We start from the raw sequence: 22,586 nt of genomic DNA, 5'->3' as shown, positions 1-22,586 counted from the left end.
GGCCGGGTCACAAGCTTTCTCATTTCACAGCTAAACATTACACTATTAAGATGTTTCTGAAAACATTTGATGTGAGAAGTAGACATTAGTGATTGACGGCTGCTCAGGGACGGCAAGACTCCAGCTCGGCTCTGATTGGTTGTTTTCCTCCGGTCTGTGAAATCTTGCAGATGCCATTAGGAGCACCGGAGGCACGATTTTTTTCAGATTACCTGTCTCCTTCATTACTGTCACTATATAGTGACGGTTTTATAGAAATAGCTTTTTTCAATCACATTTGCTCCATTTCTACCCACTGCTGTTTTAACTCTGCCCTGTTCTTTACTTGAATGTTTGATGTAAGCAGAAACACCATGTAAAGTCTTGGCAGTGGGTGTTTTATCCAATAATACAACTGTCTGAATGAGAGACTATACTGCATACTGTGATAAACTGGTTAAATTACCATTGCCTGGTTGAAATCTACAAGGATCTATGTCTATATGACTGTAAAACAAATAACAATATTGGTCTAAAACAGCATTTGGAAGCAAGAAAACCACAACGTCTGAGCAAAAGGTGTTTCTCCTTTAATATCCGGCAGGTTTTTGTTTTCACTTGCAGCTTTGGAATGCCAACTACACAAATAATAGACACAAAACGAGAGCTTTAAGTACAAAGTGTGATATTATTGTCCATGTGACAGAAACTCCTTCACAGCAAGAGTACGTACAGTAGAAGGTTTTGAGTCCAGCAACAGGAAGGCAGCCATCTCCTCCTGAATCTTGACATAAAAAAACTGTGCTGCTCAACCTCAGTTCTGTACATTCAAAGGCCAACCCTGACTGGTTTGGCGTGAGACACCAGTCAGGAAGGGTAAAGGGCAATAAACCGATGCTGTGTAGAAAATGTCATTGCTTCCCCGTTTGACTGGGTCTCGTCATCCCCTTGAAGACTCGCAGCTTTCCTGCACCAGGGAGATCAAAGTTGTAGTCTGTAGTGACATAGGGCATGTCTCCTTCAAAGCCAGGCTGAAACACAAGACAAAAAGGTACCATCATGGTAAATATAAGCTTCATATGTAACTTTACATGCCAAAGCGAGGCGCATAATGTCGTTTTAAGTGTATTGTGTCTCCTGACCTGTGTTGTGAGGATGCAGGAAGGCAGCGATATCGCCCCCACGAGGAGACAGTTGACCTTACGAAGGATGGAGGGATCTACAGGCGTCAGCAAAAAGTACAGACCTCGCGCCATGTCGATACCTCGAACCACACCTGGAATGTATGTACACATTTGTATGTCAATACACACGAATTTTGACATTTCAATACATCAGTCGAGAGCAATCACTTTAACCCTAATGTTCTGTTTGGGGTTTACTGGGGTTACCTCGGGCCCTGTTAAAACATACTAACATTGTTTTATCACTTTATGCCAAAGCGAGGTGAGAATTTATGAGAATGTGAACTGATATCCCCCACAGAAACTGTTTTGATTTTTGTTATTGGAGTTTGTTCATCAGAGGTCTAACAGGGAATGCATATTGAATATGTATTTGTTCCCACATGGCCTATATAAACAAAAAACATGAAATATTTTGAGTAATTTCAATGCTTTATGGTCGTTTAAGTTATTCATCAAATGTGCTCAGTTTGTGGCAAAGGAAAAAGGTTACCACTTCACTATTTTCATACATGTGGACATAATGTCAGAAGAAAACTTTACAGGAAAAAATATAGGTTAATTTGATATTTTTACACATCTAGCAGAAATGTCTGTGGAAACCCAAATAATGATGAGGTGAAGCCAAAGTAAAAAAAAGCAACAACAAAAAACACAGTTAAGGGATCAAACTACATATTCATTTGAGTATTCATACAAAAGGCCAGAGAGGATACGTACCGAAGCCCACACATGGGCCGATTGGAGCCTGCGACAGCAGTACTGGGCCTCCCCTGCTTGTGACTTTCTCCGCCAGGCAGCAGAGTCCCACCAGACTGGCATTGGCAGCGTAAAACATGTGACTGGGCTCCACATTGCAATGGATCACACCTAAAGCCACTGCTGTGTGGGGCACCTAGGGGCCAGAGGATTAGGTACTTTTTAACACAAGTTAAATTTACAGGTACTGGCAGGTGAAGTTTTTTAAAACTTTGGACAGAGGTAGCTATGTTTCCCTGCTTCCAGTAGACATGAGAGCATCCATCTTTTCATCTAACACTCAGCAAGTAAATGAAATAAGCATCCATCCATCCATCTTCAACCGCTTATCCGGGATCGGGTCGCGGGGGCAACAGCTCCAGCAGGGGACCCCAAACTTCCCTTTCCCGGGCCACATTAACCAGCTCTGACTGGGGGATCCCGAGGCGTTCCCAGGCCAGAGTAGAGATATAATCTCTCCACCTAGTCCTGGGTCTTCCCCGTGGTCTCCTCCCAGCTGGTCGTGCCTGGAACACCTCCCAAGGGAGGCGCCCAGGAGGCATCCGTGCTAGATGCCCGAACCACCTCAACTGGCTCCTTTCGACGCAAAGGAGCAAGGACTCTACTCCGAGTCCCTCACAGATGACTGAGCTTCTTACCCTATCTCTAAGGGAGACGCCAGCCACCCTCCTGAGGAAACCCATTTCGGCCGCTTGCACCCGCGACCTCGTTCTTTCGGTCATGACCCAACACTCATGACCATAGGTGAGAGTAGGAACGAAGATTGAACGGTAGATCGAGAGCTTTGCCTTCCGGCTCAGCTCTCTTTTCGTCACAACGGTGCGGTAAAGCGAATGCAATACCGCCCCTGCTGCTCCGATTCTCCGACCAATCTCACGTTCCATCGTCCCCTCACTCGCGAACAAGACCCCGAGATACTTAAACTCCTTCACTTGGGGTAAGGACTCATTCCCTACCCGGAGTAGGCAATCCACCGGTTTCCTGCTGAGAACCATGGCCTCAGATTTAGAGGTGCTGATTCTCATCCCGACTGCGTCACACTCGGCTGCGAACCGAAATAAGCATATTTCCCAAAATGCCAAACTTTCTTTAAATGCTGGGACTGGCAGATACAGAATATTTGATTCAACATCACTTGTTGCAACATATCCTCATACAACGGTTATATATGATATCTTACGAAGTTATTCCTAATTTTTTGTGCGTTTTACTACAAATGTCCCAGCATCAATTTCCGCTCCAGTCTTTTCAAAATAAACTTCGATTTTCAAAAGAAAAAACGTGGTTAGGTTTAGGCAACAAAACTACTTATTTAGGTTTAGGAAAAGATCGTGGTTTGGGTTAAAATAACACCGGAATTGGCGTATCTTAAGTACGTAAGTTACGTGACAAATGTATCCACGCTGACTTCTGGTTTCAACGGGACATGAATGTTGGTCTACTGGGCGAAAGTCTGGTGTTTTTGACCCACCCATCCACCCCAACCTCCTCCCTACACGGGGATCGTCGTCCTTTATACTTCCTGGTTCACGATTACATGGAATACATACAAATTGATTTTGTGGGATATATACGAATTACAGTGCATTACTTTTCTTAGGTATAGCTATGAACGGTGTGTGAGAACAGCCTGCTTGTTGTTGATGACGTCTTTCAGGGTGTCACCATTTCCTCTAAAACTCCTGTTTTTACTGTAAATATCTATTATATTTCATTGGAGAAGATTATGATGATGAATCAGAGAGGATTGCAAAAGACTTTTTTTTTTTACTGTACCACAAATTGCACAATTCAGACAAGTTTAAATTCTGGCAACAAAAAAACTGGGACTTCTATCGAGAAAACAAGTGCAGCATCATGACTGTTATGTACCTGATACGGGGTGAGGGTGTGTAGAGGTCTGATTGGTCCGGGATCAGAAGACTGCAGCTGACTCAGGTAGGCCAGCAGTGACAGCTCTCTGTGCTCATTAGTGCGCTGGTGTTTCCTGTCAAATACAATGCATCCACGGTAAATGATGTCATAATGAAAGCTTTTTCATGTTAATTCCAACAAAGGCACACAGTGGGGTACTCACGCTGTTCCTTGGCGCCCCGCTGCTTGAAACTCTGATTGTACAATCAGGTGAGTGTAACTTGTGGGGGGAGTGTGGCTCTCCGTGAACTCGTCCAGAGCCGTCTGGGCAGGTGGGTGTGTCTGGCAGCCGTGTGCCGTTCTCAGGAACTCTGGAGTGAGGGCGGGACACTGGATGATGCCGCTGTGACCGAGCTGGACGACGTGCGTGACGGGGAAGACGCGGATCATGTCCACTAGCAGCTGAAATCCAAATCCTGTGGACAAGCCCCAATCAAGCACATGTTCAGACACCGTTTACAGTGAGCATATTTAAAGTTATTCATATTCTGTCAGAGAGGGTAGCCTGAACTGACCTTTGACCCAGCCCATGGTGTTGATTATGACGGGAGTCTCTCTGTTCTGGCAGCGTCTACGCCACAAGGATTTAAGGGATTCCAGGTAGCGTTCTAAGTCTGTCTCGCAGGACGCATCACCATAGTAGATCATGTGCTCTGGTGTGCACTGATGTGTGAAAGGAGGACCTGAAAAATAACTCAACATAAGTCCACAAATCCCACATGGAAAAAACTGTTCAGATAAATATTAAAAGAATAGTTCGATATTTTGGGAAATATGTTTATTTACATTTTTTGTCAAGAAGATTGATACCACCATGTCTGTACGGTAAATATGAAGGATTTTGTTACGGTTGGTTAGACCCAGGCTACCATATGTACATGTACAAGGGATATATTTACATTAGGGCTGTCAAAGTTGACGCGATAATAAAGCGTAATTCGTTTTAACGCTAATTTCTTTAACGCAACTTGCAATTTCGGCAGTTGTAGCAGGCTCAATTTTAAAGCTAGACTGAAGAAACATAGCATCATACTAGTAAACCTAAGGAATCCATTGGTACCAACCATGTCTTACTAGCTTGTCGAAAAGGAGGCTAATAAACGCTCCAAACTTACGCTAAATTTTCATAGTCAAGTCAGCACACTGACAGCTGTTGTTGCCTGTTGGGCTTGAGTTTGCCATTTTATGACATATTTTTTATGCTAAATGCAGTACCTGTGAGGGTTTCTGGACAATATAGGTCATTGTTTTGTGCTGTTAATTAATTTCCAGTAATAAAGATATACATACATTTGCATAAAGCAGCATATTTGTCCACTCCCAAGTGTGTTAAATACTTAACAAATTTCCCTTTAAGGTACATTTTGAACAGATAAAAAAATGGGACTAACTATGGACAATCATGAGCAAATGTTCTTGTTGCCCATATATTCACATATGTACACCTTTGAGCTTTATGTGTTGTATACTGTTTTGTTTTCTCTGTGTTGAAAATGCAAAAAACTGAAATAAAAATTCGATCTATTCAAAAAAAAAAAAAAAAAGGTAGCGCAAGGCTCGCTATTTCTCCTCGTTTCTTGGCAAGAAAGCGAATAAGCAAATTTCCCAAAATGTTGAACTATTCTTAATACACTTATTAATACCTACTAAAAGTATGCTGTGAACCATGTGTGTTAAATATAACATTTAAAGACCTCAGAGTAACAGGAGGATTAAAACTTACCCAGAAGTGGTTCTCTGACAGTCGACAAAGACAGGCAACCAGCGGGGGTGAACTCTGTTTGACCGAGGTCACCTTCCAAATAATCTACACTAGTAGTGCTAGACACACACAAACACACACACACACACACACACACACACACACACACACACACACACATATACACACATTTAGTTTTCTATCAAAAAACACTACAACGTACTATCATCCTGTATCTGATACGGACTACTTTAATGTCTGAAAATGAACTGTAGTGACCTCTAGGAATATTAGGTCAATGTCCGCCCCGGGACTACAGATGAAAATGAGATTTTAGCTAGAGCTGGTACAATATAAGTATTGCGCATTTTCCCTGCTAAATAAACAATAAAATAAAATAAATGGATGCAGCAAATTGCAATTGAGTACAACAAACAAATAAAGAGACGGAATAACCAATGATATAGCACGCAGGGATCATAACAACACCAGATCATGATAAAAAGGATGCACTATGAATACAAATCTAGTATATAAGTATAAAACTATCACAAAATATCAGTATACATTTAATATAAACAGATGAGAACTTACTGATTTAGTAACGTATTGATGAGGGTGCGGATGAACGTCGACTTGCCCACATTCTTGGAACCACAAACAAGGATGACTGCGATCCCATCCATGTCCCCTATGAATGAACAGACGTGTCCAATAAATCACCAGAGCAGCATCACATGTGAGTGTGTCTGTACAGCCATGGAATACACAACATTGCTGCCATCTGTTAAAGTAATGGCTTTTCGTCATTCAGACGTAGGTGTCTGTTACATAAATGTTTTCTTATGGCTTTATTCGGACATGATAGGATGCTCATGGAAACAGCCACAATGCTTACGTGTGGTTGGCACCTGGTGCACAAAAGAGAGCGTTGTCTCTGATTGAGAACAGTGATGAGTTCAAAAGTTTAATAGGAGAGAGCTTTTAAAATGTTCTAATATTTTGTCATCAATCTCATCTTTTTTGGCAGCATTTTAAACCTTCATTTGATAGCGATAGTGGAGAGATAACAGGAAACAAAAGACAGAGATGCAACAAAGATCCTCGGTTGGATTAATAATAAATATATATAAAAATACATTTTGGCATGGAAAACTGGCATTGGCCATTTGATAGTCCCTTGACCTCTGACCTCAAGATATGTGATTGAAAAGTCTGAGATGAACAGAGATATTAGAACAGATGTTGACAAACTGCAAAATTTGCAGCTAAAAAAAAGGTAATAAATCGCAATACTCAGCACATCGCAAAATGTTTAACATCACAGTAAGATTGTATCATGACTTAAGCGTCATGAAAATATCATATATATTATATCATTATATAATATATATAACGGGGCCTCTGGTGACTTCCACCCCTATTAACTACCAAACTAGTAGTAGTAGACAGTAGACAAGCATAAAGTGACAAGATGTTAAATTTGGACTCATTTAATTTCTAGTTGCTCACATGCTTTCTGAGAAATGTATCACAATGATCTTAATCGGGCGAACAACACACTTTTAATTGTGTCTCTGTGCATTTAAAAGGAGAACACCACCTAAATTAAGAATTCTAATATGTTATTTCCATGGCCTAGGAAAGTTCAGTCACTATCTGTGAACATGAGCTACTCTCTCTCAAAGCCAGAAACCAGAGGAGTAAGTCTAAAGTCAAGTCAAACTTGTGATGTCATAGGGTACAAAGTCTGGAGATGCTCCATAGACAATAAATGGAAGACTACACAGAATGTTTGTTTTCTTTTTTTATACCCAAATGATCTTCTTCTATTGTAGTGTTCTCAGTTGTGAAACAGAAAAAGTACCCATATACTCAGAACATTCCCCTGGGTGCTGTCAGTGTCATCTGTAACATCTTTTAACTTTTTTCATTGTTTATGGAGCAGTTCCACACTTAATACCCTATGACATCACACATTTGTGTTTTAGCACACTAGTTTTTAGATTTGGGAGAGAGTTGTTTATGTTTACTAATATTTTGCACTGTATTAGACCATAGGAATAACATGTATGCATTTTCAAAATGGCAGTAGTTCCCCTTTAACCTTTTGCAGACATGAGACAGACGTGTAAAATTGCCGTAACATTTACGTAACGAGTTGCATGTCTAAAAAGGAGCTTACCTCTGCAGGCGCTGACAACCGTGTTAAGAGCATCTCTGTAGGTCTTTGACATTTTCAGGCCCTCGATGGCTGTGGCCAGGGGAATCATACCCAGACCATTGAGTGGTGTGTCGAGAACAGCTGACATGAGTTCGGTCTACAAGTGGAAAAGCTTCTGTTAGACATGTGCAAGATTGAGCTTTCAAAATGACCTAAACCTTAACCTATACATGAATTCTGCTCATGTTTTCATCATCTCCTGATTCCAGCTCTATTCCACATTCAGTGTAGTTTAACTTCTTGTGATTAGGTGAATATTGACAGTAGCTTAAACCTGCAGTAGGCAGAATCATTTTGACATCATTGGGTATAAATTCCATAATAACCCTTCAGCATATTGTAATTCAAGTGCTCTGAGAGAAAACTAGACTTCTGATCCTCCTCATGGCTCTCTGTTTGCAGATTTTAGAAAATCTAGCCCGTGACGGGAGACTTTGGCCAATCACAGGTCATTTCAGAGAAAGTTTGCAGCTGGTGGGCGGTGCTTGGTATTTCCTTAACTGATCTCAACATGGCTGCCGGGTCACAAACTTTCTCATTTTACAGCTAAACAGTACACTACAAGATGTTTCTGAAAACATTTTATGTGAGAAATAGGCATTACAGTAACAGAATATTGATTCATATTTGATCAGCGCTGCCTAGTTTGACCGTTTTATTGGAGTTCACGAGTGATTGACAGCTGCTCAGAGATGGCAGACTCCAGCTCGGCTCTGATTGGTTGTTTTCCTCTGGTCTGTGAAATCTCGCTGATGCCATTTGGAACACCGGAGGACACCGAGGCACATTACATGATTTTTGGCTGGACTGCAGAGGGCCAGCCCTACAAACGCAAAAGTCTGTCACTGAGTGACTGACTGAGTGATGAAGTTACACGATTTGTCGGCCGAGTGTTGGAGTTCCCTCATTGGCTGTTTCTCTTTCAAAATTAAAAGGCGGGAACAGTCCTTTATGCAAATGAATCCGGTCCAGCGTGACGTGTTTTCAGAAGTAGATTTTGGTGGATTATTTAGACAGAATAACAGAAAATTACGAGCAGGCCGCCATGTTGTTTCCTGTTTGAAACGGCAAGCAGAAAACCAGGGACTAATCAGGTGCATTTCACGATAGGTTACGTCGCCGCTTGAACGGCTAGTTGAGTGGAGCAGCGCGTCCCCTAGTGTCCTCACCAGACCTGGTGGACATGTACCGCTGGATTTAACATTATAGACATGACCACTGACTATTTGTGTAACAATTTAGCCACAAATTCACAGACTTGTCTCATGCACTACTGTCTGGGTATAGTGACCTTTCCATAAAAATAACTTTTTTTAATCACATTTGCTCCAATCTGCCTACTTCAGCTTAAATGTACAAATATCAGTCAACTCACCATCGGGGGGCTGAATAATTCACTGAGATCTGAGAAGCTTGACAGAAACCGTGTCAGAGGCGTCTCCATGGGCTCCAGTAGGATGATGGACGAGTTTGATGTAACTGTTTTTAGCAACTTCTTCCGTGATGCTGCAAAACGCACATTCAAAGGGTTTAAGGACAGAAAAACATAGTTCATATTCATATTGCAATCTTTTCCTAATACGCAGCCCAGTATTTTTTAACCAAATAACTCCTAAACACAAATATGCAAAAATGAATACACAATAATTACATCACTTTATTATAACATAGCAGCATAGCATGCTTATGTGTTTACCTCCTGGCAGGTATTTTCGGAGGATGGGTGAAGCCTCCGTTTTGTCATCTCTGGAGTGATCAGAGCTTTCCAGAGCTCTAATGGTTAGTGGACAATGTGAGGCAGGGGAGAACAGTGGATATGACTGCTGGCCTTCTTCAATGGTGAACCCCATCACTTCTACCCGACCGTAAAGACAGGTCAAAAAGCACTTCCCACGGAAACACAGGGTCTGTGGGAGAGTAATGTAATGCTCTGTCAAATAAATGGCTTAAAAAAAAAAAACACATCTCAATTACCAAACCAAAATATCCTGAAGCATACCTGATCCTTCTGCATGACAAGTACTGCATGGTTTTGTTGATCATTTCTCCCTGCACAGTAATGGAGGGACTCTCCCTCCAGTCTACCCGGACGTACATCTTCCATGGCACCGGAGGTCGCCACACCGTTCCCATGAATGGACTGGGAATACTCCTTCCAGTCCTGCGAGTCATTTGACTCGTCGTCCATTGTAAACGCTGTACTTCCATTAGCCTGAGTATGAGATTTCTTTAATCCAGACTGAGGAGTGTTTTTCTTTGAGTCAGAGACGGGCTTTGTCTTACTCTTCAATCTCTTGACGGTGGGCTTTTTCTTCACAGACGCCTTGTACTCCTTTGCCATCATGGCCACGACAGGACTCGAGTTGAGTTCTGAGGAAGTGATGGGAGGCCGGCACCGTTTGCCCCTAACATCCTTCCACTTCTGAGATTTAGCTTGGGCCTTAACCTGGGTGGGTTTATTCACCTTCATGATCCTGTAATCAACAATTATTCATGTGGGTGCTGATGAAAAACAAAAGGGGGGAGCCTGTGAAGAGAGAGGCAAGAAAATTAGCATCTGAAAGGACAGGTGTCACCCCAACGTTAACGCTGCGAACAAAGAATGGCAACAAATTATCATTCACTAATTAATTCAGCGATAACCAGTGCTGGAAAAAGTGCTCAGATCTTTTACTTAATAATAATAATAATAATAATAATAATAATAATAATAATAATAATAATACTGTATTTGTATAGCACCTTTCATACAAGAAATGCCGTCCAAAGTGCTTTACAATAAAAAAAAAAATTGCATGCACTGAGAGCTTCATCTGAAAATAGACATAGAATTAACATAAAAACAGGGATTAAATGCCTTAATTATAAATGGTAAATGAGATGTAAAATAAGACCCACTAGATAATAAAATAAAAATAAGATTTAACAAAAAACAATGAAAATACAATACATAAAATGCATATCATAAGATGGAGTCAAAAATCAAGTACATTTTTATTATTTTTTATTTTAATTATTTATAAATAAAAATATTTAGGTACTTCAGTAAAACTAACAAATACCACTGTGTAGAAATAGTCTGTTACAAGTACAAGCCCTGCATTCAAAATTGTACTTAAGCAAAAGTACAACAGTATAAGCACTTAAAAGTATCCAAAGTAAAAGTACTCATTATGCAAAATGGCCAATTTCAGAATAATATACAGTATATTATTAGATCAAAATTTTGTATGCATTAAAGTGTGTACATAGCTACTCCTGGGTAGTTTGTGAATTTACCATCGGGGATAAAAAGTCTTAACCTATAATGATACATCATCTTTTTTTTGTTGGTTATATATTATTTATTTATTATTATTTTTAATTTACTTATTTTTTCTGTTTTTTCTGGTCCTTTCCTTTCCTTTTTTTATTATTTCTTTTATTGTTTTTGTTTTGTATACGTTTCAATTATGTTGCTATCGGATTTAACTCATTTATATGTATACATTTTATTGTTTATGAAATTAACTCTGCTTATTTAATGGTGCAGTAATATTGTTATAGGGATGGGGGAGATATCATTTTTTTATACAATTATTTCTGTGATTTATTGGATTTTGTACAGAATACCAATAAAAAGACTTTGAGCAAAAAAAAAATGTAATGGAGTAAAAAAAAAAGTCTTATCTTAACCTATAATGATGCATCATCATTAGTTTGTTAGTTATATTATGTACTATTATTCTGAATCTGAAAAGTAGGTGGTAACTATTATTCAATAAATGTTATTAAATAAATGTAGTTTTAAACTGCTGACCCCATATTACATATAATTCACAACTTATACTTAGTTTTTTTTATTTAGTTTTATTATTATTACTTTTAAGTTACTTGTTTTTTCTGTTTTTTTTAGTCCTTTCCTTTCTTTAATTTTTTTTTAAATTCTATTTTGTATATGTTTCATTTATGTTGCTATCGGACTGAATTAATTTATATGTATAAATGTAATTGTTTATGAAATTAATTCTCCTTATTTAATGGTGTAGTAATATTGTTATAGGGACGGATGTAATTATAATATATATAATATAATTTGTTTATACAATTATTTCTGTGATTTATTGGATTTTGTACAAAATACCAATAAAAAGACTGAGCAAAAAATGTAAATATTCAAGAAGAAGTACCTCAAAATGGTACAGTACTTGAGTAACGTCAGATGTAACGTTAAATGTAACGACAGTAACTGCATTTATTATAAAAACACATTAGCCAGAGCTAGCTTGATTTAGCAGGAAGCAGTGGAAAGCTAAGCTAACCATGCTAAGACAGAAAAAGACCTATACCTATAACATTATACTTCTTATGATGTATTCTTCTGTCTTCTGATAGAGTAATTAATAAACACAAACACGACTAAAGAAGAAGAAGATCAATCAGACAACAATGAATGTTAAACTTTACCTGACAGCTATGCTAACTGCTAGCTCATGTTGTTGCATTCAGAGTTAAACTTACCCCCGCTTTGTGAACAAAACACCGCAGAACTGTAGAGATGACTCGTGTTTATGTTATTAACTGGGACACGTTTATAACCTGTCTAAAGTGAAACCGAGGAGCTGTGCTTCTGCGGTGCTAACACGCTAGCTAGCTAACATGTGTGAGGAGCCAGCAGCTCTCACCGTCTGGATGGTCGACTATAGTGTAACCCGGAGTTTTATTATTTACCTTTATGTCATTAAGCAAAACTATTACACTTTATTTAATCTACTCACACACAAGTAAAAATGAACAAAACGTAATATAGCTACCAATAATCATTACATGTGTGGCTATTTGTATTGTTGTTGGTGTTGCATGTGGATGTTTTAATAAATGGACAACAAACATTTTTCCCGGAGTTCAGTCGCACAGACGGCGTCACATCCTCTTCCTTTTGCAGTTTTAGGGGCCTGCAAGAAACGAAAACAAGGTACATGTAGCGGCTTTTCTACGTTTTCAACCTGTTTAGAGTGCATCCGAATTAGGTGCAGCTTCTCAACGTTATAAGAGATAAATAATCAGTTTTCGTCAGGTGCAGATGTGAGTCTCAGATGTGTACCATGCTAAGGGAGCGTCTTAAAATATGTGCTAGGAAATAAACGTCGAGGTGCGCAGGTAGCTAGGGGTGTGCAATAATTTTATTTTAAGCAGTGTCAACAGCAGCAATATGAGCAATATACTAGAAATATTTTAATGTAATAATCAATATATTTAATGTGGCTATGAGCTAACATTGACACAAATGTAATTCAGTGAGCTTAATTTGTAAGAAGTGGATAACTTAAACTGATGCAAGTGATTATCAAGCTCTCTTAAATATTCAACACTTATTCAAAATGTTATTAATAATAATGTTAATGTTTTATGTTCTTTTCAAATTAACTCTATACAAGTACAAGTATTTGCAAACATATAGATGTGGAATTATCTGAATTATTGTTACTTCTCATTCTATGGCCCTTACCATTAAGTTGTCTATATTTTTGGCAGTGTATGTATTTAGGATTTGCACCTTATTGATATTTGATATGTTATGTTTTATATTTGCACTCTATATAGGCTATTTGCACTTTTTCCTACTTTGTACTGCAACTGCTGCACGTCAATTTCCAATCAGGATAAATAAAGTTATCTCTTAATTTACTTTATATTATGTTGGACATACATGTACAATAAATGGGACTCTGGTTTCCACTGGCTCTCAGTGTGCTTAGATGTAAAAGTACAGATTATTTTCAGTATTGATTAATCTTGTTTTTTCTGACCAACAGTCCAAAACCCAAAGATATTCAGTTCTTTATCACATAAGACAAATAACAGCTACAAAACCAGCAATTTTCACCATTTTGGCTTCAGAAAATGATTTAAAAAACGAATTGATTATCAAAATAGTTGTTCTGTTAGTTCTGATGATTGACTAATCAATTATTCGACTAATTGTTTCAGCTCTAAGAGGATACACATACAGCTACAGCAAGGACACAGAGATAAGCAGACATAACATACAACTATTATGTACAGGCAAGTAGGTGAAAAATAGAGAGATACATATACATTCTTCATACAGATAGACAGAAAATTAATCTGCAACTATTTTGATAATTGTTAATCGCTTCACTCATTTCTCTCGATCAAAAATACGAAACATTTAAAAAAAAAAAATCTTCTCAGATGTGAGCATTTGCTCCTTATCTTTGACATATATGTCGTAGTAAGAGGAACATCTTTGGGTTTGAACTGATGGCAAGATAAAACAAGGAATTTGAAGATGTCAACTTGGGCTCTGGGAAATTATGGTTTTTCACTATTTTTAAATCTAATCTAAACTGTTACTGTAAAATGTGTATATATACATATAAAGTGTAATGTCCATGTGTCTTAGGCAGCAGCAGACTACAGTGAAACCAGAGGGATGCCTGCAGCGGAGAGCAGCCATGCACAGCGCGTCCTGTCCTCTCTGAACCAGCAGAGGGCGGTAGGGAGGTTTTGTGATGCAGTGTTGAATGTGGGAGGTGGGGTGGTCTACTTGGCCCATCGCAACATCCTCGCCTGTTTCAGTGAGATGTTCCAACAGTCCAACATGCCCGCTGCACCGTGCATGGAGTTCTGCCTGCAGGAGTGCCCCAACGACGGCCTGGAGCTGCTCCTGAACTTCGTCTACACCGGGGAGCTGAAGCTGGATCCTGGCAACCTGGAGAAGGTGCAGCATGCAGCGGCCAGCCTGTGTGTGACAGAGGCGCTCACACTCTGTCAGCAATTCAAGGAAGCTTCTGTGGATCCTGTCAAGCCTGTCAAGCGCAAAAGAGGCAGACCTAGAAAGTCTGCATCAGATACGACCCCTCACTGTTTGGTTAAAGAAGAGGAGTTGCTTACAATCACAAAAGATGAGTCCAACTTTGATACTGCCATAGCCGATTGTAGCATGGCCACCACTACCACCACCACCACCACCCGCTCTGGTCGTGTAGTGAAGGGCCCCAGGCGACTGGTGACTGATGAGAGCCCCATTACTGACTTTACAGCTCCTGAAAAAGCCGGCAAAAAGGCTCCACTTATTCCCACGGAGACAGAAAGTGGTGTCGATGCTGTGGAGAACGAAAACCCAGATGAGCCAACTGGTGAATCTGAGGTAGAGTATTACAGTGATCGGACATTTGCTACTCCATGTAACTGCAAGCAAACAAAGATCATTTTAAAGTAGGGGTATAGGCAGAATATTTTTGGCATAATTGGGCAAAAATTCCATAATAACCTTTCAGCATATTGTAATTCAAGTGTTCTGAGAGAAAACTAGACTTCTGCACCTCCTCATGCCTCTGTTTCAGGCTTTAAAAAATCTAGTCCGTGACGGGAGACTTTGGCCAATCACAGGTCATTTCAGAGAGAGAGCGTTCTTATTGGCTGTTCATTCAACGGAGGCAGCTGTCAATCACTCGCAAACTCTGATCAAACTAGGCAGCGCTGATTAAATATGAATTAATATTCTGTTACTGTAATGCCTATTTCTTGCCTCAAATGTTTTCAGAAACATCTTGTAGTGTACTGTTCAGCTGTAAAATGAGAAATTTTGCTCCGGCTGGTTGGCGGTGCTTGGTATCTCCATTTTACAGCTAAACAGTGCACTACAAGATGTTTCTGAAAACATTTGAGGTGAGAAATAGACATTACAGTAACAGAATGTTGATTCATATTTGATCTGCGCTGCCTAGTTTGACCGTTTGATCGGAGTTTGCAAGTGATTGACAGCTGCTCAGAGACGGCAAGGCTGCAGATCAGCTCTGATTGGTTGTTTTCCTTCGGTCTGCAAAATCCTGATGCCATTAAGAGCACCGGAGGACACACAGGCAAATTATTTCTTTTTCAAATTACCTGTCTCTGTTACTGTCACGATATAGTGACTGTTTTATAAAAATAACTTTTATTTGTAATCCTATTTGCTCCAATCTTGCCTACTGCTGCTTTAAAGATGAACATGGTGTTTATCATTATGACACTTGTTTTGTGCTATTTGCAGATGCCTGACTTGCAGATTTACATAAATGACAATGGTGTCAGCCAGGTAGTGGGGGAAGAAGAAGATGAAGAAGAAGATGTGGGGGGTTTTGGGGAGATCACTGAAGACACAGATGAAGAGTACGTGCCCGTTGAAGAGCCCGGTTCCTCAGCCCCGTCCACGTCAACGGCACGGAAGCGCAAGAGTAAAACAGAGAAAAACGAGAACGGCGAGGCTGCCAAAGAAGACTCCAAGAAGGACTCTGTGCAGTGTCCTACCTGTGACAAATCCTTCAAGAGCAAATACTACCTCAAAGTCCACAACAGGTATACGACTTCAGTATTTTTTTTTTTACTGTTGAAACGAATAGCCACCAATATGTCTTTTTCCCCGTAGGCGGCATACAGGGGAGAGGCCCTTTGGTTGCCTTAAATGTGGAAAGAGGTACTTCAGGAAGGAGAATCTTTTGCTGCATGAGATCAGAGACTGTGCCAAAGTACAGGTGAGCATCTCTAAATTAAAAAGTCTTCAGTATCAAGTAAGATCCTAGAGAGTGTAACATCAGTGTTTGTGTTCAAATTACAGACGTACGCCTGCGTTACATGCTCCTCGACATTTAACGGAAAAGAGGAGCTACGTTTGCACGTCGTGTCCCACACAGGAAATATGCCTCACAAGGTACAGCCTCATAAACACAGAACAAACATAGCATCATTATATCTGGGATGCACTGATATCAATATCGGATAACTGACTCAAATAGCCAGATCAGATATGGGTGACAATGGGGCCGATCTATTCAATTCAATTCTATGTTTATATACTATATACATTATATACTGGAATTTGAATTCCTGTTTAAGTTCTCACCAATTTTTTGCTGCATTATAAAGGTTTACACTTGAATTGATTTTTTTTAGCAAGTTGCTGGTGTACGATTTATAATTCGGTGAATTTGCATCTATGTATTTATTTGTTACATTTTGTTTTAAGTTAAGAAAGCAATCCTTAAGTCAGGCCTGATGTTGCCTTTTACACATAAAAGAATGATCCCAGTCACTTCCACACAGTGAGGCATACAGCTGATTAATTAAACACTGGTACTCAGTATCGGCCGATTCCCAAAGCCAAGGTATCGCTATCGGGACTGAAAAAGTCAGATCGGTGCATCCCTAGATTATATGAGATGTAAAATGAGTTCTAAACAATATCTTCATTGACATGGAGTCATTTTTTTTCAGTGTTCAACATGTCCTGAACAGTTTATGCACAAGAAAAACTTAACAATTCACATGATGAAGGTCCATGGTTATCCCAAACCACATGCAGTAAGTTGTCTTGACTGTCCTTCAATGAGAGTTTGACTTACTGGTGATGTACCTACAGTTAATAGTGACTTTATGGTTTGAATTGTGTTGCAAAGTTGCACAGTTGTCTTTATATTTTCATTAAATGCCACTTTTGGATCCTAGTATAAATATAAGCCTGTGGTATTCATTCTGTTAAAACAATGTTGTACTTTTTAGTGTCCGCAGTGCCCCAAAACCTTCTTAACTCGGACGGAGCTGCGTGTGCACGAAGCCGCCAAACATCGAGGCGAAAAGCCGTTTGTGTGCGAGGAGTGTGGCCATCGAGCCTCCAGTCGAAACGGCCTGCAGATGCATATCAAAGCCATTCACAGGTAGTAAAACAAGTTTTCTTTGTCTGGTTTGATCAGACTATAGCAGTGATTCTCAAAGTGGGGTATGGGGACCCCCCAGGGGTCCGTGGCACTCTGTCAGGGGGTCCGTGGAATAATTAGCTGTAAATTATAAAACTCTGCTGTATCAGTAAAAAGTACATATCTACAGATGGGGACCATTCGCGCCAATAAAACAAGCAATGTGTCCATTACTCGCACCCACGTTAGCTTTGGGCCAATAGAAACTCATGAATCAGTTCTTGCTGCTGCTTAGCTTAGCCTATTAGCCAGCTAGCTAGCGGACCAGTATGGAGAAATATTTGAATCAGTCTGTATCGTCAAGTGACGCTAAGCCCAAACTAGCTAAATTGAGAAAATAGGAAGACAGTTATATCAAGTGACCGCGACGTGAGGCCGAAATGCGTCATGTGTCTTCAGGTGCTAGCGAACAAAGCCATGAAGTCGGCCAAGCTAAAGCCACATTTGATTAGCTACAAAGCACATGGAAAATCAGGGCAAAACAAAGTGGGATTAACGTGATTTAAATTAAAATATGTTTCTGTTTATCACTATGAAACAGGTCTGAAGTATTTAGGTTGAAAAGTTTTAGAATACAAACAGTTCCAATGGCATCTAAGAGTATAAATGATAGTAAGATTAATCTGTGGTACGATTAAGAGGAGGTCCTTGGAAAATATTCTCCCCTTTAAGCCGTCCCTGGCCCCAAAAAGTTTGAGAACCCCTGGACTAGAGGGACCTAACATCTCCAGAAAACATATCTTTTAAATAACATGAATATCTGTAAATTTGGAGATCAGTTTTTTCATAGAAACTGCGATAGCATTTGTGCGGATTGTCTCTGAGTCTTTGTCTCTGTTCTCTTTTGCTTTACAGAAATGAGCGCCCTTTCGTATGTAACCTATGTGGTCACGCTTTCTCCCAGAAGAACAACCTAAACATGCATCTGCGTATACACAGTGGTGAAAGGCCGTACCAATGTCATCTCTGTGGCAAAACCTTCAGGACGCAAGGTAATGGCCTTCCTCCCCGGTCTGCTGCCGTCTTCATCACTGTGAACACAACCATGTTGAATAGATCAGAGATTCTCACACTGACACACAGCTCACGGAGGCAATTATTTAACCCGAATGCTGCAATTTCAGTCAAAAATAGCACTCACACTCAGTCGAATCAGAACACACAGACATGATAGACACATTTTTAGATTCAGGATGACTTACAGGATCATTATCCCCGATGTCCATCGTGAATAAACATCCAGAAATCCGCCTAGGAAACAGAAAACAAGATGCTCCTGATAACCCCAGAGCTTGCCTGAGAATCATCTTGTTTTACGTTTTCTTCAGTGTCAAAGTAATCCACTGGTAGTTGTCTATACACCCATGGGTACATTGCAAACAAAAATAGCTAATAGCTGATTCGGCATACTTTTAATGGTGCTAATTTGCCAAAAGCGATACAAAAATTTGCTAAAATAAGACAGGACTGAAGTTGTAGCCTACTGTGTAACTCACTCAATCCCAGGATCACTATACTTCCTGTTTACATCCCCCACAGCATTACAGGAATTGTAGTTCCAACATTTAGAACATGATTATTCTACAAATACAAGTCAAATTGTAATTAGAGTGACAAAAGCCATCCATTAGCAAATTCTTTTGTGTTGCAGTCGATATATTTTTTGACTCAGAAAGTCTCAGAATGGGAGAGGGAACTGTGTCGGACTTTAAAAAAAAACCCTGGGTTAGATTAATAGATTCATTAATAGATAAATCCAAACACTCTTGTATTAATCATTGTGTTTTTAATACCAGCCAGTCTAGATAAACACCACCGGACACACACTGGCGAGCGGCCGTTCAGCTGTGACGTTTGTGAGCAACGCTTCACGGAGAAAGGCGCCCTCGTCCGCCACAAGGCCAGCAAGCACGAGGAGGGCCGTCCACACTGTTGTCACATATGTGGCAAAACCTTCAAAGGTAACATATACCGTCCTGATTATGTGATGAGCATGGAGGCAAGGACTCACTGATGTGATTCTTCTTGTGGTTTTCACCAGCGAGGGAGCAACTTCGCGTTCACCTGCGGCGCCATAAGGGCATGAGGAAGTTTGAGTGTATCGACTGCGGCTACAAGTTCACCCGACAGGTAGGCTCATTCTGCAATTATTTACACTGTTGGTTAATCTGTCTGTTTCTGGATTTAGCTCTATAAAATATCAGAAAACACATAGCAGAGGATGGTTTCGATCCATCGACCTCTGGGTTATGGGCCCAGCACGCTTCCGCTGCGCCACTCTGCTACACACCTCAGATGGGACTCGAACCCACAATCCCTGGCTTAGGAGGCCAGTGCCTTATCCATTAGGCCACTGAGGCTGCTACACCTGCTGTGGTTAGCCACTGTGCACAGTCAGCGTTCAGTGGTATTCACACTGGAATCCTTTTTAAATCACTTCTCTATGGACATGGATGGTAGCCTTTGTGTGAAGTTAAATCAGGGAATGTGCCTGAATGGGTTTAGTGGCTTTAGTGTGATGTTGTTCATTGTGTCCCAACACTGCAGAATAAGTCAATACAATGTCAAATAAGTTTCCCAAAGCTGATATGTCTTGTTTTGTCCAAAACCCAAAAGATATTCAGTTTATTATCATAGAAGATGAAGAAAAACAGTAAATATTCCAATTTGAGAATCTCAAACCTCTGATTTTTTTAGGGGGCTTTTTGATTAAATTACATGACAGTTGCAAAAATAAATGTATAATGTCTATCTGGATAAGAGAAGACCCCCCTACTCATTAACAATAAGTAAACAAAGTGCAAACACTGCAAATTAACATGATTTATACATTTTAGTTTTTCTTCTTCTATTAATCCCCCATTTTCTTCCCTTTTGTATTATATTAATTTTAATTATTTATTCAGACATTTTCCTAGTTAAACCATGGGGATCTGTTGAAAACATTTCATTTGTAATTCCTATTTATTTAATATAATTATTCTTATGTTACCGTTTCTTTTAAGTTTGTCTGTTTTACTTTCTAACCAAAATATAAACTTCAATAAAAAAATGATGTTCAAAATGGCTTGTTTTGTACACCCAAAATCCAAAACCCCAAAATGATTACATTCAGTTCACAAAAGACAAAGAAAAGTAATCATATTTGAGAAGTTGAAACTAGGGGGTGTTTGGCTTCTTCTAAAAATTAGTATTATTTATATTAGATGATTAATTTTTGGTCAATCGACCAATCAATTAATTGACAAATGTTGACCCTCACATCTCTACATGCTTCCTCTTCCAGGCCCACTTGCGACGACACATTCAAATCCACAAACGCACCGAGAACTACAACCCCCGGCAGAGAAAGCTAAGAAACGTGATAGTGCAGGAAGTGGACGGAAGTCCTGGTGAGAACGAAGCGACAAAAGAAGTGGAAGACTCGCTGATCGCAGACGAGACCGATTATGTCCCGGAGACCGCTGACATCCAGGAGTCCACGAACCCTGAGCCTGACTCTGGGACGGGCCTCAGCTCTGGCTGCATAGTGAGGGTGGTGATGGAGGAGGTGGTGTCCAACCAGAACCTGGGACACGTCGAGCCGGCGGAGAGTTTCTCTGTGCCAGAAGTCCTGCAGCAATCACAGCTGGGCACTGAGGCGTATGACGAGGCCACGATGGATATGGAGGGAATGGTTGAGGATCTATCAGAGAGTAAAACACCTGAGGACTGAAAGACCAGAGACTGTGTGCAACCCACTCCGAGATGAAATGAGAAGGACCTCAGTGTGATTTAAGGACATTTGACCTTGCAGATCCAAAGATGAAACTGCAAAATAGTTCGCTACTGAGTTTCTAGACGAGAGAAGAGCAGCAAGTCATTCTCATGCTTTTAGTAGTTAACAGCAAATGAACTGCATGCTTGTGAAGGCTGCATGAATATCTTTTGGATTGTTTTATTACAGCGTGGACACACTGGGAATATCAGGAGCGCCTGGCGGTTGCGTTACCTGTTGTTTTTTATTTCGGCGTCCGTGTTAACAGGTTAGAGCAGCCACACTGCCCGTGTGAGACGCGCGTCTCAGCTGCGTCTCCTCTAGAGAATAAAGGTCTCGCCTATTTTTGTTGTGAGCCGCGCGCGTCTCACAGCAACAACAGACAGTGAAGGTGATCTATTGACTGTATATTGACATCATACCAGCATGACTTTACTACAGTTTCAATGTCTCTATCTGTAGAATATGTCACAGAGATGAAAAAAAAGTAAAGACTTATTTTTAAATCAACACTTCCTGCTTTCATTTCAAAATAAAAGCCCTCAAGCGTTTTTTCTATGGACAGAATTCCTTCATTTGTTAACAGGAGGCTTTTATTCTGAAATATGTGCCGGACAGTGCTGTAGAACATGAAGTGACTTGGAGAGCTCCATGACTGAATATAGTACGGAGTTTTAATTTTGGATTATTACTATTATTTACAAATTACCACACGTTTCTGAACCTTTCTCGGTCTAAAATAAATATAAATGATATTTATAATGAAATTAAATGGCCATTAAAAGGCAAACTCTATGTAGAAAGAAAGAGCTGACAGCAGCAGCAGAAACGCAGCAGAAACGCAGCTGGTGTGAATGCCCGACGCGTGTTTCACGCAGCCACCATGCGACGCAGCCCCCACACAATCCTGACGTTCCTGGTGTGTCCCAAGGCATAAGCCTCCTTTTATAAATGTGCCTACTGCATCTTGACTCTGAAAACCAGTAATAAATTATCCTCAGTGGGGCTCAGTTTTGTTACTGAAGATGCTAAAGGAAAATCTTTATTGTCACCTACTGGCCCGGCGAACGGTTGGAGTCGTTTTGCGTTCTAGTGTGGACGGAGATATTTTGTAAAACAAAGGTCGTGTGGACACAATTTTTGTTTTCTTTTAAACGGAGGGGAAAAATATCCATATATGTGTAGACTGGACCTTAGACAGCGTACCCTGTGATGGTTTTGACCGCTAGTAGCGCTATGGAGCAATGTTTTTTTAAGGACGAGGGTTTCACCCTATTCAGCTGATCAACAGTTGATGGAGATAACGCACAAAGAAGCGCAGCAATGCTCC

The 22,586-nt window shown here is 40.2% G+C and overlaps 2 protein-coding genes and 1 non-coding gene across 5 annotated transcripts; 1 reads left to right on the top strand and 2 right to left on the bottom strand.

The window, feature by feature from the left end:
- Positions 1-546: 546 nt before the first annotated feature.
- On the bottom strand, positions 547-12,785 carry nol9 (nucleolar protein 9). The gene is made up of 13 exons (XM_037771870.1): positions 12,263-12,785; positions 9,762-10,289; positions 9,459-9,669; positions 9,138-9,268; positions 7,724-7,859; positions 6,133-6,229; positions 5,560-5,657; positions 4,352-4,519; positions 4,000-4,252; positions 3,795-3,909; positions 1,884-2,058; positions 1,122-1,255; positions 547-1,010 (listed from the first exon to the last, which is right to left on the bottom strand). Exons 2-13 carry the CDS (start codon positions 10,230-10,232, stop codon positions 891-893), a joined length of 2,109 nt encoding a protein of 702 aa, XP_037627798.1. The 5' UTR covers positions 10,233-10,289; positions 12,263-12,785; the 3' UTR covers positions 547-890.
- On the top strand, positions 12,479-21,590 carry zbtb48 (zinc finger and BTB domain containing 48). 3 transcript variants are annotated; one of them, XM_037771867.1, is made up of 11 exons: positions 12,479-12,716; positions 14,176-14,915; positions 15,801-16,105; positions 16,176-16,281; positions 16,365-16,457; positions 17,021-17,107; positions 17,306-17,460; positions 18,355-18,491; positions 19,296-19,460; positions 19,541-19,629; positions 20,786-21,590. In XM_037771867.1, the coding sequence occupies exons 1-11, from the start codon at positions 12,620-12,622 to the stop codon at positions 21,212-21,214; spliced, it is 2,403 nt and encodes an 800-aa protein (XP_037627795.1). In that variant the 5' UTR covers positions 12,479-12,619; the 3' UTR covers positions 21,215-21,590. The 3 variants fall into 3 exon arrangements, with proteins under 3 accessions (XP_037627795.1, XP_037627794.1, XP_037627796.1); XM_037771866.1 differs by having other exon boundaries at positions 14,173-14,915; XM_037771868.1 differs by having other exon boundaries at positions 12,664-12,716; positions 14,169-14,915.
- Positions 19,787-19,859, bottom strand: trnar-ccu. Its single transcript has one exon. It is a non-coding gene; the product is annotated as a tRNA-Arg (tRNA).
- Positions 21,591-22,586: the final 996 nt, after the last annotated feature.

This window comes from Sebastes umbrosus, chromosome 6 (assembly GCF_015220745.1).
Source record: "Sebastes umbrosus isolate fSebUmb1 chromosome 6, fSebUmb1.pri, whole genome shotgun sequence".
NCBI classification, from domain to species: domain Eukaryota; kingdom Metazoa; phylum Chordata; class Actinopteri; order Perciformes; family Sebastidae; genus Sebastes; species Sebastes umbrosus.
This window is presented reverse-complemented; position numbering and strand designations above follow the sequence as displayed.

What these genes read in the sequence shown, in the direction of transcription:
- zbtb48 (XM_037771866.1), top strand. Translation starts at nt 12,620, where the DNA reads ATGGACAACAAACATTTTTCCCGGAGTTCAGTCGCACAGACGGCGTCA. An exon ending in CATATCAAAGCCATTCACAG is followed by an intron (nt 17,461 to 18,354) that starts GTAGTAAAACAA and finishes TTTGCTTTACAG; the next exon opens with AAATGAGCGCCCTTTCGTAT. An exon ending in GCTACAAGTTCACCCGACAG is followed by an intron (nt 19,630 to 20,785) that starts GTAGGCTCATTC and finishes TTCCTCTTCCAG; the next exon opens with GCCCACTTGCGACGACACAT.
- nol9 (XM_037771870.1), bottom strand. Translation starts at nt 10,232, where the DNA reads ATGAAGGTGAATAAACCCACCCAGGTTAAGGCCCAAGCTAAATCTCAG. An exon ending in ACACCCTCACCCCGTATCAG is followed by an intron (nt 2,059 to 3,794) that starts GTACATAACAGT and finishes TCTGGCCCCTAG; the next exon opens with GTGCCCCACACAGCAGTGGC. An exon ending in CGGCCCATGTGTGGGCTTCG is followed by an intron (nt 1,256 to 1,883) that starts GTACGTATCCTC and finishes CATACATTCCAG; the next exon opens with GTGTGGTTCGAGGTATCGAC.